Below are 19115 nucleotides of genomic sequence, written 5' to 3' on the forward strand. Positions count from 1 at the left end.
GAAGCTGACCTATTCAGTCACACATGTTTTAAGTCTCAGTTTTCTGCCTTATAGATCTTAGGGCAATGAAAAAAGAAGAAATGTAAAGCTTATTGAATGAGACTGAAAAGGTCAAAATATTGCTGGACTCCATAAAAAGAAAATAGTGATACAGTTCTCATGATTTACTATTTTAATAAAGTTAGAAATAGGAAATTTAAAATTCAGATTTTATTAGTTTTGCCATTTGAATGTTAAATGTTACTGCTCTTTTAAATGGAAATGGATATTTTTAAAAGTCACAGGAATTTTTAGGGCTTGATGGGTAAAAAGAAGTACTTTATTTTTCACAGCATGTCAGAGCTTTTACTCAGATTTGTTGTTGAAAATTTACTTAAGACACACTCAGTAGTTTTTTTCTAAGTTAGCGGGATCTTCTGGTATTACTGGATTAATATGGGAGGTTTTTTTTTTTAATCTTAAATACATCAAGCAGAAATAAGCAAGAGTGGATCCACTTACCCATTCATTCACTAAGTCTTTCTTCCAAAAGACAAGAGTTACCTAATACTCTTCAAAATAGATGATTGGACACTTTTTTTCTTAATTAATGTGTGATATTCCTTTGCTTAAAATTCTCCTTTATTTAAATCTTTCAGTAAGATGGCAAGTTAGAGCAAATAGAATATCATTCAGACATTTGATTTTCCTCAGATAAGATATAATAATGTATATAATTGCTGCCTTTGCAGATTAGTCCAGGACAAAACTAAGCAGATCACAATAACTGAAGGAGAAATACAGGTGTATGCACACAGTTTCCTATTCAAATTTCTTCTGAGTTGTCCCTTTGATGGGAAGAAAAGCTAGGACACAGCAGGTAATTTGCTAAGTACTTAAATAGTCTACTTTGAAGTATATTGGTTGGACTAGAGGTGAATAGTGTAGGGTGTGGACAGAGATGGCCAAGATAAATTATGAATTAATGGAAGATAATGCTGATTCTGCTTTACAATGTACCCTCTGGACCTCAAGGACTCTTAAGTGACCTCCAAATGCCCTGGACTCCCAACTGTTCTCAAGCATTGACTGACAGTATTGACTTTCCCTGGCTTCCAACAGAATGTGAACAAAGGAAAAGTGTCATAAAAGGGAGAAATCAAAACAACTAGGAACATTCTTCTGAAGAAAAGGTGTCCTTCCGAACCAATTGCTAATAGAAAAGATTCAAAGATTTACTTTTCAATAACAGCTTTCTAAGGAGGAGTTCAGTGACTTTGTTAAAGATTTTCCTTTGACTTAAGATCTTGGTAGACAATGAGAATTACTGTCTACAAACACAGCAGCTACAAGGTCTAAATCAGTGTTCATTAAATGTTAGGTGAGAATTATAACAACAATAACAATAAACTGCACATTTTAAAATTAACATTATGTTTTCCTTCTTCACATTAATTTCCTTTGCTTTAACTCTTTTGGAATTTTTTTTAAAGGTTTATTTATTTATTCATACAGGCCAGAGATGTGGAGGGTGAGAGGATTCACCAGGGACAGAGTGGGGAGCAGAACAGGCAGATCTACGAAGTACACTGCTGAGGAGAGCAGTGGGCTGGCCAGGAGAGGTCTGCCACGCCATGTGGTCACCTCCGGGGCAGGTGGGAATCGAACTCATGAGAAAGGGCCTTTAGATTCTCAGTGCGGTGCTTTAACCCGCTGCGCCACCAGGGAGGGCCTCTTTTGGAATTTTTAATGATAGGTAGGTAGGTAGGCAAGTAGATAGGTAGGTAGATAGATAAATTGGTAGGTAGATAGTAGCATTTACTGAGGATTATTTATTTTCTATTTTGAGTAAATCACCTGGTATAGAACAGATGGACAAAGTAGTCCAATAATGAAACAGATGACTATAGAACAATTGATTAAGCTACATTAGTTATTCAAACTGCTTAAGCAAATTCAAAATGTAGAAGCTTGCTGTTCAGTTATTATTACTTCAAGTCTATAATTATTGCCTGTTTTATTGGACTAGAAGTTATTTGACAGTGCAGTCTATTTATAACTTATTGGTCTTAGTACTTGCAATTTCTGGGAAGAAACTTATGTTCTTACATGTCTACCCTGTTGTGGGCAACATGTTAGATCTTTTCTAATTATTATCTTCGTTAGTACTTTTAGCATTTGTACAACTGTAGTACCCATTGTTACTTATATCAGTACCTCCAACATCTAGTCTAGTGCCTAAAGTATAGTGATCATTTAATACTTGCTGAAAAATAAGTATTTATTAGTCAGGTTTTATTTGCAAGAATTGGAAACGATCTCTTGCTAATTTATGCATAAAAGAAACATATTAGTGAATGTCCAGTAGCACACAGAATCTTACCTAGAACAAGTTGCAAAGTCAAGAAAGATTGGAACTATGTCTATAGTCACAACCCAAAACTAGTACAATGAAGACACACTGCCTTGTAAGATACACCCACCAACATTTGTGTTCCTGGCACCAACAATGCTGAGCCTTGAGCCTGTGATTGTAGTCATTACCATTGAAAGTGGGATGAAGTACCCCACCACTGCTACATTGCCCAAATAGAGCAAGCTCTGTTTTTTGTGTTATCCATCTGATATAATGTGTTGATTAGAGGAGCTATGGACAAGTGTTCAAGCAGGGGCACTGTTGAGAGTAAAAGAGTCACTATTAAAAATTATGCTAGGACAACAAGATTAAATGAGACATATGGTCACCGTCTGTTAACCCTGTGCCCTAGCTGCAAAGGAGACTTGGAAAGCAATTCTTTGGCTTCTGTTATAGAACATTATCTTGGCCACTAGTCAGCACTTTCAGTATAGGGAATTTTCTAAACATTGGACCCGATTGTGAGGCAGAATGGGCCAAAGAAAAGGACATAACACTACTGAGTGAACAATTGACTACTAAATAACTATACAGACAAAAAAAAAAAAAGATGAGATCTGCCTCACTCTAAAACTCACTGTCTTTTCAGTGCTTTGTGTACTATAGTATGACAATATTCAGTTAAGGCTATATCAGAACCTCCTGTAGTATAGTAAACATATAGAGTCATAGAACCCACTCATGGAAATAAGGTCATGAGTACCTTTTGGGTACTTGGTTCCTGAAATATTCCACTGTACAAGGTATATCTGGTTAGATATGTTCCATATAATTTATGGGAACTAGAAGAAAGCCTGCTTACTAGGTAATAAAATATTATAACTTTTTAATTGGTTGCACTTAATTTCCCTTATTATTATCATTAATTGGCAATTTATAGAAGTCTCTCAGGCACTCAAAATGTCCCTTACAGTACACATGAGAATGCTGAGAGACAGTATTCCAAGTAACAGCCTTTCATTTCTGCTCGATGACAGTGAATGCTCGGGACAATGAAGACCATGTCCCACTCCACTTCTGTTCTCGTTTTGGACACCATGATATAGTGAAATACCTGCTCCAGAGTGATTTGGAACTTCAGCCACATGTTGTTAATATCTATGGAGATACCCCTTTGCACCTGTGAGTATAATGAACAGTTTCAGAGATCTTCCAGATATCCTGCATGTACCAATTTTATTGTTATCAAAATATTTTCTTTAACTCTAGAGCATGCTATAATGGAAAATTTGAAGTTGCCAAGGAAATCATCCAAATATCAGGAATAGAAAGTCTGACTAAGGAAAACATCTTCAGTGAAACAGCTTTTCACAGGTAAAAGAATATTTAAGTACAATGGCCACTAAACCTCGCTGATACCCCATGACATCTGAAGTTATGTATATAAAGCAAAAACAAACAGTGGCAGATGTTGTAATCAGAGAGCAAGAGCAAAGGGTGGTTGGAGGACAAGGAGTCCAAGTTAGATGAACAGAAGAAAAGGTAGAGCAGATGCTACATTCAATACAACAGATGGGGCCAGAGCCAGATGCTGCATTGCCGGCAGCAGCCACAATGACAGGGACTGATGTTGCCAAGGCAACAAGCAAGCCACATCTGTAAGCATATTGCTTCTATTCTACTTCACTCTGCAGAAAGCTGCCAAAAGGGGCAGTGTCCATAATCCTCCTCTGACAAGAATCTCATTACCAGAATTCGTCAGCATCCAATGTGACACATTTCCCCTACTACTTAAAATGTATGTGAAAATGGATCTACCTATGACATTCACCTGTCAGCCTGTAAAAGCTTAGTCAGGGTGGCCACTGAGATACCTTAAAAGACTTCTCAGTGTGTTGTGGAAAAGCACGGTGCCTGGGTGGACAAAAGTCCCTTCAAAAAAAAAAAAAAAAAGGAAGAAAGCAATGAAGGGAGAGACAGTGGCAGGGAAGGGATGGCTTACTAGGAACTCAGAAGAATGAATCCCCATGATGTCCAAAAGGAATATAGATGTTTCATAAATTTTAAACCTTTTCTTTAAGCAGTGAGTTACTCTTTGGTAAAAATTAAAAATAAATTTTAAGTTATTCGACTGGCTATATGGTCATTACCTACACATTAAACATTTCTTGATTATTTTGCAACTTTGAAACATGTATTGAAGACCTATGTTTTTACATCATATGTAGCACTGGTAAATAATACAAATGAGGAGACATTTATTTTGCAAACTGAGCTAAAATTTGTGCTTCTGCATGAGCATCAATCTGTTAAGTTTTCTGCGGATTTCCAGATTTTTCTTATCAACTAAAGAGGTCAACCAAAAGGGAGATGAAGAAAAGTGCCATCTATGAAGCAATGACTGTGTACCAGATTTCCATCCGTACTCATTTAATCTTCAGAACCTTTTTATGAAGTTGGTTTTATTATCCCTCTTCCACAGATGAGAAAATTGACTCAGGGAGGCTAAGTGACTTGCCAAAGATTCTTAAGCCTAGAAAATCAAGTAGTAAATGCCTGCCTAATTCCACATCCTATTTTTCACATATCTTTATGATCTAGTATCAAAATATTTTGTCTTTTTTTCCCTGCATACTTAGTTAACAGAACAGATGCAAGAACTCCTCAAATTCTACCTTCAGTAAAAATGGATCAGTGAAATTTGTCCCTGTTGACAATTGATAGAACTTATATAAAAGCTGCTAGTGTCCTTTTTCTCCAGTAAGCATGCTTGCTATGACTGACACCTCAGGCTACTCTTCAAATCGTTGCTACTCTGTGCACATAAATTGGAACCAACTATAATCAGAGGGTGATTGTTACCTCCTGAAGACTGTCTATTTGAGATTAGTAAAGGGAGTTTTATTTTGTGCAAGCCTATGGCTACTAGGAATGACAGTAAAATTTTTACTCTATTTATTTTAAACATATAAAAGAAACTCCTTTTGCATGAAGAATTTACTCTGGTTATGAATTCCACTATGTATAAAACAGTACATTGCACATATGAAATAATGTTTCTCTCTATGTGTATCTATTTAGATACATATACTATACAAATATAGTATACATGGTATATGTAGTATAGATATCTATACATATAAAGTATGCATGCTATATATACATGTATAGTCTAGTATATGTGTGTGTGTGTGTATGCACAAACAAAAAGCTTCATTTCCTATAAATAAGTTGCTTTGAAAAGGAAAAATGAGGCACTAAAAGTATAGTTTTATGGGTCTTATTTTCCTTGCAAATAGTTAATAGTGATGTAATCCATTGCAATATAATGCAAAAACTTGGTGCCATTTTCCTCAGTTACTCAAGAAAAATTTGTTCAGATTTTGTCTTGTATTGGTACTAGTAAGATTAAAATGATACAACTCCTTCCTTCCATAAAGGAGCTCTGTTATAAGATGTCAAAGTAAACAAAGGTGTATCCATTACCATGACATAAGTACATAGGACTGAAATGACAAGGAGATAGAGGAGGTAGCAATAAACTCAATCTTTGATTTATTAGCAAGCTTCATAAAAGGAGTAACAGTTCAGCTAGATGAATAGTGGCATTTCTTTAAGAAAATAATGAAGAAAAACAATTATATTTAATTTAAGTAAGAGGATTTGGACAGAGACATGCATAGAAGAGAAAATAGTAAAACCTAGTCAACTGCCTCTTCTGTAAGAAAAAGAAAAAAAACACCACTGTCATACTCCACTGTAACACTAAGTACTTCAATACTTCATTTCTACCAATAGAATATGTCTGATACCAGTTGACTGTGTTTTCCATACACAAAGCCCTTCTCCTGCTTTGTGATTCTGAGTGCTTTACAATTCAAGAATGGTCCCAGCTACCTAGAGTTAATGTCAGATCCACAGATTAATGACTCAGTTCAGCCAAACTGTCTCCCCATTTTTGGATGCTAATCTCAAATCCAGGTTGTCACCTACGCTTCTGAGTAACTATATATAAATTAGAGGTTCTCACAACACCTTCCTCAAACTTGCTAAGAATTTGCTATAGTAGTTCACAGAACTCAGAAAAAGAAGTTTATTTACCAGAGTTCTAGCTTACTATAGGGTAGAAAATACTGTTGGGGGATGGGGCTGCCCAGCCTCCTCCTGCTGGTCATCCTAGAAGCAACTTCATGTGTTCATTGACCCCACAGCTCTCTGATCCTTGCCCTTTAGGGAATTTTATAGAGACTTCATTATGTGGGTGTCTCTGAAAAAAAATAATTGGCATTTCGTGTTCAACACAACCTCTAGTCCCTCTCTCCTCCCTAAGAATTGGGTGTTGGATCTTAAAGACCTTCTATCCACAGGTTGATTCCCTGGCAACCAATACCATCCCATGGGTATTCTAGGACTTTCCAAAAGTCTCCACATTTCAGGTGTGGTTGAAATACTGACATATGCTTGTTATATATAACAGCAACAAAAAAATTCTTTCACCTTGATTTTAAGAACAAAGACTACATGTGTAATAAAAGATAGGCACATTACTTCCATTGCTTAAGAAATTTTAAATAAGAGTTTTTAAAAAAGCTCTATACTTGGAATGTGGCTGAAGAATAAATATATATTTCTTATTATAAGTCATAATATCACAGAGTTCCCTCAGCCTTTATCCATCATTTAGATGGGGTTGGTTCCACCCAATGTTAGCTCCTTTAAGTAACCTATGTCATATTATATAACTCCCTGGAGTTTGGAAGTAGAATGTTGCTAGTGAGTGAGTGATAGCAAAAGAAGCAGCATGAGCAAATCTGTAGGAAAAGAAAATTTGTAAGAACTACACAAAACATACAATTCAGTTCTTTTTCTCCAAAAGCTTCCAACAGGAAAGAACTAACAATAAACAATCATTTACAACTTATATTATATTTGCATAAACATCAGTTTACTTGAGTTTTCAGCAACAAAATGACATATAGAAAGATTATTCTATACTATTTTTTTTTATAAATATTAACTTAAAGAGGTCAAAGTACCTGTCTGAGCTTTTCTAGCTAGGACATGGCAGAGTTATGAATTTTGAATCCCCAGCCAGTAGTCTTTCAGTAAAATGGCAAGTTTGAGATTTTTCTCCCTGATCAGGATGGCATGATTAGAAAGTCAGCGTATGGCTTTTCTGGGGAATAACTTTAGCCTGTGACTTGAATTTGACTACATTTCTGGGGTACCTCCTAGATTCTCCCATTGTATTGCCCTGAAAATTCTATAGCTAAAAATGAATACAATACTTGTAATATTTTCCTACCTTTTATGAAAAACAATCAGTGTTATAGGAAATACTTAACACTAGAAATTATGCACACAGACTAAGACTCTTTTTTTTTTTGATCAAAGTTAACATGTAAGATTCTTTTTAACTTCATTCCTCTTTGTCTTTGTTTTTATCTTCCCATTTCTTTCTTATCTCTCCTTCTACTCTGTCTCTTTGGCATTCTTTTTTTTTTAAAGTTGTTTTTTTTTTTAAAGATTTATTTATGCATGCAAGAACTGAGGTACAGATCAGAGGTGTGTGGGGGGGGATGAGAGGATTCACCAGAGACAGAGTGGGAAGTAGAACAGGCGGGGGTACTGAAATATACCGTTGAGGGGAGCATTGAGTGAGACAAGAGAGGTCTTCTGTGCCATGTGGGCTAGCTCCTTGGCTGGGTATTGAACTCATGTCACAGTGGCTGGTGATAGCTTAATAGTGCTGAAATTTAGCCCCTGTGCCACGAGGGAGACCCTCTTTGGCACTCTTATATACATATTAGTATCTAAAAACTTCTGGAAGATTGAGAGTTATATCAGTTTTCTAACACTGCTGTAACAAAAATACAAATCACTGGTGCTCAAACACCAGAAATTTATTTTCTCAATAATGGAGGCTTGGAAGTTCAAGATCAAGGTCTCAGAAAGTTTCTCCTGAGGCCTCTCACCTGTAAATAGCTCTCTTCTCTTTGTGTCTTCAAATGATCATCTCTCTACTAATTATCTGTGTACTAATCTCTTTTTCTTATAAGAACATCAGTCATTATCAACTAGGGCCCTAATGATTTCATTTTAACTTAATCACCTCTCTAAATTTTATCTCTGTAAATACAGTTAGCTTGTGAGGTTATGGGAATTAGGGCTTAAGCATTATAAATTGAAGGACATGCAATCCAGTTCCGTAATAGGGATCTTCTGTTATACTTTGTTTTTTGTATATATTTTCAGTGCTTGTACCTATGGCAAGAACATTGACCTGGTTAAATTTCTTCTCGATCAGAATGTTGTAAGCATCAACCATCAAGGAAGGGATGGGCACACAGGTAAGTCTGCAGTGAGGACTTCACCAATTCTTTAGAAATAAATATTCAAGACAGTGGTCATCTCAAGAAGGTAGAGCAATGAGTGAGGTCAACGAAAATGAAAAGGAATATTTTATCAGTGGTATCGTTTAGAATTGATGGTATGCGGTGATATACCAAGAAGACTGACTTTTGGTCAGTTTTGTTATTGTGTTAAATTATGTACAGACAATATATCCCCTATGGCCTCCAGCAGGAACAGTCTGATGATATTGGCCTGATCTTGGTTTGCTGCTCAAGAAAGACACTTGTTTGAAGTATTTGTTCCTTGATTTGAACAAAGATGCTAACATTTATTCTTTATAACTACAGCAGATGCAGAAATAATAAACAAATTTGTCTATATGAAAGATCAACTAGGAGAGTTCTTTTGTTTAAAATATTTTGTTTACTCAGTAACACATTTAATTCTTTAACAAATAAATCAACCCTTGTTTTATATCTATGGCAGCAATATTAATAGTTGGTAATGACTGCCTTGAAAATTAAGGTTTAGTGTTTTTTCTTTATTCTTTTACACCTCCATTCATTTTATTATAGGTTTGCACTCTGCTTGCTACCATGGTCACATTCGCTTGGTGCAATTCTTGCTGGATAATGGAGCTGATATGAATTTAGTAGCTTGTGATCCCAGCCGATCTAGTGGTGAAAAAGATGAGCAGACATGTTTGATGTGGGCTTATGAAAAAGGTATATTTTTCATCATTCCATCTCTATAATGACACATTGAACTGTGTATATATGAGAATACACCAATAATTTTCTTGTTGTATAACTTGTATAAGTCATTCCCTCTGTAGATTGTATCTGAATCTCTAGGGATTTGGATGAAAGTCCAAAAGACCATCACTAGAGAAGGAAGCTCATAGGCTGCAAGGCACCCAAAGGTATCCTCAGCCCATTGTAAGGGGTGTCAATTTTTTGGGTAGTAACAAAGTTGGAATCAATATGATAGTAATGATAGTTATTTTTGTTCAGCAGATGGAGAGTTAGTGTCTCACTTTTATCTAGAACGACATTTTGATACATATTCGTATATCTAAAAATTAAGTAAAAAAAAAAGATCTAACCTTGTTTACAATGCCTAAACCAGAAGAAGTTGTAAGGGAACAAATGATTATTATTTAAGTATAAACTTATTTGAGCTCAGAGTGGTGAGCTCAGACTGATGTGAGAACACCTGGATTCAAATCAAGTTATGTCCTTTGATCTTGCGAAAGTTATTTATTGAACATCAGTTGTTATTACAACTCCTGTTTCAAAAGATTGTAAAGATTAAATAATATGTGCAAATTGCTTACAGCAGTGGCTGACACAAAGTACCTAATTGATATTTCAATAAAGATAACAGTGGGAGTATTACTAGTTCAGAAATAAGATGATTAATAATGAATTCATTAAGACAGAGGACGCTAGAGACGATCAGTTGCTGCTATTAAGATTTATAAGTGAGCCTAAGTAACATATAAGCTTCTGCAGAACTTAAACTTTCAGGTGGCATAGAATATTATACATTATCACTGAAATTAATGATCTACAATAAAACACTGTAAAAAGTGTGTAAACTTTGATGTCTGCATTGTTTTTCTAGGATGTTTAAGTGTGCACAGAAGTACTCTTATCTTTTAAAATGCTTGGCTCTTCAGAAGATCATACTGAAAAAGATCTATTAACTAAATATATAAATGTAGATATGGCTTTGTGTCTAGCATTTTTAACCAGTGATTTGTGAGATTCACCATATTGTTCAAGTATTTGTAGATCATTCATTCATTTTTATAGCATAGTTCTATAACTATATTGCAATCCATTCGTTCTATTGTTTGGGGGCATTTGGATTATTTTCAATTGGAGGTTATTAAGTCTACTGTTGTATGAACATACATACTCATGTCTTTTAATAAATACATGATTGCAGTTCTGTTAGGTATAATAGCTTTCGATTTTATATTAAATATATATTTAAGCCTTTCTATATTTGATTATCAGTTGGAGAGCTTAACAAATTCTGAAGCCTCAAGTGGCCTTGCTAAATTCTAGTTATACAACATGTTGTATTTGTGAAAGTGATTCTCAGTGTCTCTCAAGAAAGCTGAGCTTCAGAGTAAGACTTACAAAGCACTAATCTTCCAGAGACAGCTCAGAAAGAACTGCTGTAACTAGCTTCTCACAGGAGTTGGCTTTGTTAGTTTTAGCTGATTGTGAATGATAGTTGAAAACTGGTTTTACTTTTACATTTCCTGACATTTCACTCTTTAAAAAACAATGACTTATTGTATAAGCTCCTAGATTCCCTACCAAATGACAACAAAAATCCTTTAGTTCAGAGGACTTACCCACTGGTCTCTATAACATATGCTATACTTGTTATCCTTACTTGTTCAACTAATATGCAAGGCATCAGTGTTGCATTTCATTATTACTATGAATTTTAACAAATTGAATGTTAGTACTCAGGAGACAGGTGAGTGTTTTGCATATGTTCTCAGGCAAAGCAAGTCAAACCCACAAAATGGAATTGCTGCTGCTTCCTCTTGCTAAGAATATAGTTTTCTTATGATCAGGGAAGACTGGAATGGCTGTGTCAAAAAACAATATTTTCAAAATGCACAATCTCTATTTTCTTTGGATAAAAAAATACTTTCTCCTTCAGAAGAGTCATCAAATTAATTGATATGGTATACTAAGGATTTTTCTGAGCAACTAATAGATGGAGTTGAGAAAGCATTCAAACCTCACTTGAAATTCCTGCTTTATAAAATAGAGGTGATATAAGACTTCTCCACTGTGGTAGATGTAAAACAGAAGTGAACTTCATAATCAGGGTCTATTCAATAGGGAGTAGTTTTGGATATAAACAAGTTGAATCAGTCACAAGTCTACCCTCTTAATACAAAACTGGGTTTTTGTTTTTGTTTCTTTTTATGAAGTCAATAGCACCATCTCTGCTTGAATGGTTTTGAGAAAAATTTCTCACCTGACTCAAAATTTTTAGCTAACCTTCTCTGCTATTCCTATATAGCACATCCTGAGTGCTCTAGAGTTCTGAAAGAGCCATTTCCTCTCTTGTGGAATATTTTCAAAAAAAAGTTTGCTCACCGTGGCTCCCTATGGGATAGCATACGAAGAATCCTTTCCATTTACACAGTCCTTTTAACCTAAAAATATCAAAATCAATACTGGAAATTCTTTTCTAGGTGACCTTGATTCTATACAAAAGCCTTCTGGTTAAGTTTCAATATTTATCTGCCAGACTGCTCAGAGCCCCTATTTTACAATATTTAGAGTGTTTTCCTTTCCCATCTGCCCCCCCCCTTCTTCATCTCTACTATTCCATCTGAAAGTGTAGCGATAGCTGTCTTACTTGGATTTGTTCTGCCCTCTCCCTAGAGTACAAAGGACTTGTATGAATCAATTTAAATTGGTCAGAAGAAATAGCCAGCAGCCTGCTTATGTTCAAATCCTCTGCCCTAATCACCAGTATGGAAAACCCATTGAAAAGACCCACACGTAATCTTACATCCATTGCATTAAAGATGAAACTGCCGAATTGAAAAGATCTCAGCCAATTAGAATTGAACACATAGCTCAATAGTATGTCTGGCAGTTAGATTTGAAAAGGCTGCCTTTGACAAAGAAAGCACTCCTTTATGTCAGGCTGTTTAGGGTCAGAAAATAACCCAAAACTAGAAACAGAACTAAAAACTTATTTGCTTCAGTACTGATACCAGTTAAAGTAATTTACATAGGTTCCTGTCCCAATATCTAATTACTCAGAATGCAATATTTGTATACAGCAGAACCACTCTAATTCACTGTGACAAGGAGCTGCAGTTGGAGAATTAGTAAGTAAGTGAGCAAAAACAATAAAAATCAAGGTTCCTGTATCATGATATATACTTTGTTCATTCCTTTTGACAAGTGTAGTATGGTGTGAATTATTTATAGTAAATGCACTATAGTGTATTTGCTAAAAGTAATGAAGTCTTACAGTCATGAGTATCTACAGTTTTAAAGCCAATAAAAAAATAACTAAAAGATAAGGGGGGAGGAAGAGGCATAGAAGAGGAGGATTCATGAACATTTTTAATAAATTTTCATCAGTGTATTATAAGTTTCAAGGTTGCTTCTATACTGAGATAACTATTTGGAATTAATTTATTTTAGTGAACTTAGTTTAAATACTTGAGTAGATTAGGGGTGAAGGAGAGGAAAGGCTAAATAAAACAATTTAATGGTATTTCAAAATCTATGTGTGATTCTTTTGTATACTGCTTAACTTTCCACATATTTAGTCAAGCTCCTTTAAAAATAAATAATACTAAATCCCACTAGAATTAGAAGAACTTTCATTTTTATGGGGGGGGGGAGGAAACACATACAACCTTGTTCTACCTAATTACACAAACTTTAGTATAAAGAGATTTGAGCCTATCTTTGAATTAAACAAAAATATGTTGTGTAAATTAAAAGAATAGTAGAGAATTTATATTTATTAAGTCCCTGTTACATATGCATATATTATTTAGTTATCAAGGTAATAATAAAATTGACAGCACCTTTCCATTACAGTTAAAGAGCTTGGAGCTTAAAGCTGTTAAGACACACTTGAAAAATGATGTTTTTCAGTGGGAGAGTTGCTATCAACAGAGATTTATCTCATTGCAGGGTTCAATCTCATACCACCTCACTCTCAATTCAAACAGATCTAAGTCCAATTCTATCCTGTATTTTCACAAGGTAGTAATACAGAGCTACTGTTCCTTCTTTTGCTATTCTTATTATGCCATGTTTCAGCTTGGCCCGTGCATGCCTTTCTGACTCCCACCTTCTTGTTCCCCAACCTCCCTCCACTCTTTAAATTTCTGATTTGACATAACCTACCAAAGTGTAAACTTCTTGAGAACAAGTCTTTGAGCTTCCAGAATCTTATTTGAATAACTCATTCCCAATAGGTGCTCAATGCAATCTGTCAAAACATAATGAACAAATAAATATTTCAGTCACTAGATGGCATCTGGTCAGTCATAATACAGTTGATGATCTCAAGAATCCTAATTACCATTATTCTATTATCTCTGTAGGTATTTCATTAAGTACTACAGGTTTCTTATTAACTACAATGTCCTAATGTCCTAATGCTCAATAGGCAATCACTTTTAAAGAATGCTCTATACTAATCCTTTTCTAAGGAACTGTGAGCATTTTCCCTCTGGAGGAACTGCTTTTCTCTGTGTTGATTAATCAATCCATACCCATCTTTCAAATTCAGATGAAAAGACAGTAGCTCAAGGGAATCTTTTGACCCCGCCTGCCTATTGTAGAGTAACACTGACAAACATATTCACAGAATTCTCTACTTTGCCTTCCTGGAGCTTGGCTAAGAGAAATTTGAGTGAACATCTATATAAGTACTCTTTTTCTTTTCTGTTAGACAACGTTCACTGCAAGAGTAAAGAACATTTCCATTTTAATTATATCTCATATCTTGTACCATTCATTCAGCAAAACTTAATTACAAAACTAATATGTGACAGACACTATACAGAAGTTCCACTATAAAGCAGGAATTCAAGTGAGGAACTAAGGTGAAACAGTATTAGGACAGTGTCTCCCTGTTCTTAGGAAGTTTGTATTTCTGGTAGAGATAGGCAGGCTATGTATTAGAAAGCAAATAGAACCTATCAGATAACCAGTGCTATGAGCAAAATAAAAAGGAAATGCAATGGTGAGTAAAGAACTCAAGGACAGGATGTAATTTGGGGAGCCATAGAGTCTACTGGGGAAGTTATTTGAGCTGCTGCTTAATGTGCTCCACAAATATTTTCAATGGAAAGTACAGGGACAAAAAAGACCAAATTGGAAGAAGAGAAAAAGAGGAAAGAGAAATGCTTAGTGACTGAATTTGGTTACAGTGTTCTTTTGGCAAAGGTACTCACATCTTTGGATTCGTATCTCAAGAAGAAGCACTGCTGGCATTTTTTTTCTGAGTCTGGTGATAGAGGAAAGGAAAAACGGGGAAACAATACATGTTGCCTCTGTGATAGAAAATTAAAGTGTCTTTCAGATTTAAGTTACGAGGAGATGCAGCAAGTCTGGGTTTTTCATTGCTTCTGATTTAATTGACAGTGTGTAGGACCAAGACTGTCAGGAAGTTAAGACATAGAAGAGTAATCAGAAAACATGCTTAGTTCCACTTTTTAATGTTTCTGAAAAGTGAGTTTTAAACATGATAGGTATAGAAGGGACTAAATATTAAGGAAAGTCTCATCTCTAACATTGCTGTGAAAGTTTTATTCTTTGAAGCTGTTGGCAATAAAGCCCCAACTGCTCCTTTGATGTCCTGGACATATGAGATGTATGAAGTCAGTAGGAATTCCTTGGCTTCCTATTTACTGGTAAAACATGTAATTTACATAGGGCCTCAAAGTCACAAAATCGTGGGGGGAGATCATAGTACTGGTATGATTTACTTTTAATCTTTAGACTTAGTTTTTAAAATACTTGTCATAAAATGGTATGTTCTATATTCTTAAAATAATTTCTCCCAATAATGAACAGTATTCATTATTCCAAAGATAAAATGGTGGGCACAGAGAGACAACTTTAAAGGAAATAATAAAATGTGTACTTGTTGGATAATTATAAAGCCTTTGTTATGTAAATGATACAGATGCTAAACTCTTTATAATAGCCCTTTCTATGGACCTGTAGCCATAAGCAACAACCTAGGTTTTAAAGTAAAAGCTATTCAGAAATTTAAAGCACAAAAGGCTGGAGGTGATAAAAATCATTCTAAATATAGGGAATAAAGAAACATAAAACTATAAATTAAAGAGAAAGCCTAGAATTTGGAGAATACAAACAGGACATGAAGAATGAGAAATAGGAAATGAAAGAAGTTTCAAGATGACTGGCAAGTTCCATTTGCCAAAACCCCCTGGGCTCCATCGATTAATACTCTAAAAGTATAAATCACATCATAACTGCATTAGACAAATAACATATAGCAACCTTTTATGTGAGTAAAAGACATAGATGTAGATAGTATATTCTTAGATACAGGAAAACATTTTATTTAATTAGCATAAGCTTGATTATCTCTGGACGTGTTCCATTAGTGTGTGTTGCTTATCTAGGTATATCCATTAGCAGGAATTTGGCTTAACAAGTCCATTTACTGAATTCCATCAAAATGCTTTTCCTGTTTAACTCCTTATGGTCAAGTATCCGGTTGCTAGGCTCTAGTGATTTTCAGGTTTCTTTCATACACTTTGGTAGTTCTTCAGAGCAGTTATAGCAGCAGAGAATTTCCCATCCACATTTTTCAGCCTGCAGTTAGCCAGCAGGAGGTGGGAAATCAGGCAGGGATGCCTTCCAGAGTCAGGGAGCCCTCTTGGCATTTCCCTGGCAACAGCATGCTTATCATCAGCCAGAACCCAGGCACTCATTAGGCTCTTGATGAAAAGCATCCCAAAGAAAATGCCAGCAAATTGTGCCACTGTGCTGGCAGGAAATTAAAACTGCTCAGAGCAAGTGGAGCCAAGAGAGCTGTTGAAATGAAAGGTAACATCAAGGGTGTGATCATTGACTCACACAGGCATTCAAAATTGGATTTCTACTTCACTAGGGAAAGCTGGGGTCCCTGTGCCGCTAGCTACACAGGTACCCAGGTAGTTCAACCAACTGAGGTGTAAGAAAGGTAGGGAGCTGGGTTCATGAACTAGACTTACATGTGATTGGTAAGTGCTTGGGATTTGGGGTTGTTTTCTTTCCCCCAATTGAGGCTTTACTAGGAAAATCAGAAATACAATAAAGGTTTGTTTTGTTTCCTGGTCCCAAGTACTTAAAGACTAAGTTAAAGAACTCTAGAACCACAGATTCTTATCAATGAATGTAGCAAAGGGACAGATGGTCTAATTCAATTCCAGAGGAATGTTTTTTGTTGGCAGAGTCGCTTTCATTCTGAGACTAAAATAGCCTTCAGCAGTGGGGAAGAAAGGAAGAAGTTCAAAAGGGGGCAACCCCCACAGGCAAACAAAGTAAACTGAAATGTTCATTACACTTGGGGTGAGCAAGCTACTGGCCTCCATCAGGTCCATGCCCTACACCTTGGAACCTATGAGCATGTTGCCTTACATGACAAAGGGGAATTAAAATGGAATTAAAGCTCTTTTAAGAAGCATTGACTTTAGCTCACATTCAGAGAAAGATTTTCCGGCCTTATCCAGTGACCCCAAAGTAATGACAGCAATCGTTAAAATGTGGAAGTGGGATGGAGAACTGGAAGTCAGAGTGATATGATGTAAGAACTAAGCCAAATTTGAAGATAAAGGAAGGAGATCACAAGCCAAGGAAATATTCGTGACTTCTAGAAAACAGAAAAGTTTTATACATACATTATCTTTCTAGGTAATTTGCTTGACAATGAACTTTTCACTTGCTTCCTTCTCTTCCTTCTTTCTACTTCCCTCCCACCTGATGTAATAATTGCAAACTATTGGGAAAATGTACTGATGTATTCCACCAAGTCCTTAAAAGAGAAGCCCTAAGAGTTTCTCCGGGAAAATTAAGAGCAATGTTCCTTCCCTGTTCTCCCCTTTGATTCAACACAAGCAGGTCTACTTATGTTTGATATAAAAATTATATAGAATATCCCACTACTGAAACATTTAAACATGCTTCCTTTTTTAAAAAGAAGCTAAGACTCTAAGAGGTGGAAAGAAATGCTCTGGTATTACTGTAGTTACTGAATTGAAGTAATATTGCATTATAGCATTAGCTAAGCCACAGTTGTACACCAGTGAAAATCAACATATGTTTATATTACATTAAGTCAGAATGAAAGCCCAATTCTGTCCATCATACTATTGTCTCCTTTTTTCCTAATAGGTCCATCCACTTTCCCTCTTCCCTTCTGGGAACCACTAAATTGATCTTAACTTTATATCATTTAGGTCATCCAGGTATTTTTTTTCTCTCTATACCAAATGGACAAAGTCATATTTGTTCAACTCCACTTTAAGTTTCTGAGCATAGAGATATTGTATGCCCAGTAGCCAATAGCACTTAACACAGTGCCTCATACAGAGTATTAATTATTTTGGGTAAATGAATGTACTAAGACTTTCTGCAATACATTCTCTCTTAAAATGCATTGTGTGTTTCAAATTAACTGTAGTTACTTTTGGATTAATGACCTGAGTATATCAGATGAAAATGAACACCCTTTGTCCTTTTTTGTAATTTTTAAAGGACATGATGCAATTGTCACACTCCTGAAGCATTATAAGAGACCGCAGGATGAACTGCCCTGTAATGAATATTCCCAGCCTGGAGGAGGTACCCCCTTTCTTATTCAGTTTTCATTGTTACTGCAATATGATGTCAAAAGTCAACCTGTGTTTCTATTACTATCATTCCAGGATTAGAGAATACAGCATGTCAAGTTAGCTTTATTTTAAGGAAATTTATGTCTAAATGAGGTTGAAAATAAAAGAGGCACCACTTAGTCTATTTTCTAATTCACCAACCTGCAGCTCCTCCAAATTTAACATTCCCTGGACTGGCTGTTTATGATGTTTTTGTGCATGACTAGGTGAGTAAGCTGAGAACAGTCGTTTTCCATTTCAGTAATCTATTAAGGCGGAACAAGGAATACAAATCCACACACAAGTTAAGTCTGCTGGAATCTGTGACACATCTAGCTTTTATTGTTAATTTTTTGTGTATTTTCTGAATAAATGTTGGCTATAAAGTTTTAATATCCAGAGAAAGATTAGGGCTTACGCTGTAGTCTTAGTTGGCTTTCTTAGTAAATTTCTTATGTAGTCTACTTTTTATTTTTAACTTTTATGTAAGAAAAAACATTGCTATTTTCAACTTTATAATGTAATTTGACTTCTAGATGGCTCCTATGTGTCTGTTCCATCCCCCTTGGGGAAGATTAAAAGCATGACAAAAGGTATTTTCATACAAGACAATCATTATATTTTATTACTAAGAAGAAATATTGCATTAAATATGGTAGTTTGCTAGCATGTTTTACCTATTAAAAATAACAGCTACTTTGTAGGAATCAACTATATTAACTCATTGTTCTTTCCATAATTAACCTTCCTTGCACTTGTACTGTTTTGCATATTTCCTTCTCAATCCATAAAGGTGTAACAGTATAAATATAATGAATATTAAACAAAGATAAAAATTCTCCAGACACTTATTTTTTTAAGAAACTTTCAATTACAAATATAAGTTTCTCTAAGGAGAATGGAGAATAGGTTTGCCATTAAAAAAAATCACTTAAAAAGTAAAGTTTTCCAGTAAGCCCAAATAAGTAACACTTTGGGAACTCTGGAATGTATGCTACACACAAATTCATACCATTGAAC

The 19115-nt window shown here is 35.3% G+C and overlaps 1 protein-coding gene across 1 annotated transcript in view; it reads left to right on the forward strand.

Moving 5' to 3' along the window:
* The window catches only part of LOC101621241 (serine/threonine-protein kinase TNNI3K), a 242120-nt gene that overhangs the window by 73262 nt on the left and 149743 nt on the right, over window positions 1–19115 (forward strand). The window contains exons 8-13 of the mRNA XM_004679519.1: window positions 3373–3517; window positions 3605–3709; window positions 8591–8685; window positions 9265–9414; window positions 17980–18066; window positions 18632–18688. Of these exons, the coding sequence (XP_004679576.1) occupies window positions 3373–3517; window positions 3605–3709; window positions 8591–8685; window positions 9265–9414; window positions 17980–18066; window positions 18632–18688 (639 nt within the window). The remainder of the gene's footprint in view (window positions 1–3372; window positions 3518–3604; window positions 3710–8590; window positions 8686–9264; window positions 9415–17979; window positions 18067–18631; window positions 18689–19115) is intronic.

This window comes from Condylura cristata, unplaced genomic scaffold (genome assembly GCF_000260355.1).
Source record: "Condylura cristata isolate star-nosed mole 26May11 unplaced genomic scaffold, ConCri1.0 scaffold00008, whole genome shotgun sequence".
Classification (NCBI taxonomy): Eukaryota; Metazoa; Chordata; class Mammalia; order Eulipotyphla; family Talpidae; genus Condylura; species Condylura cristata.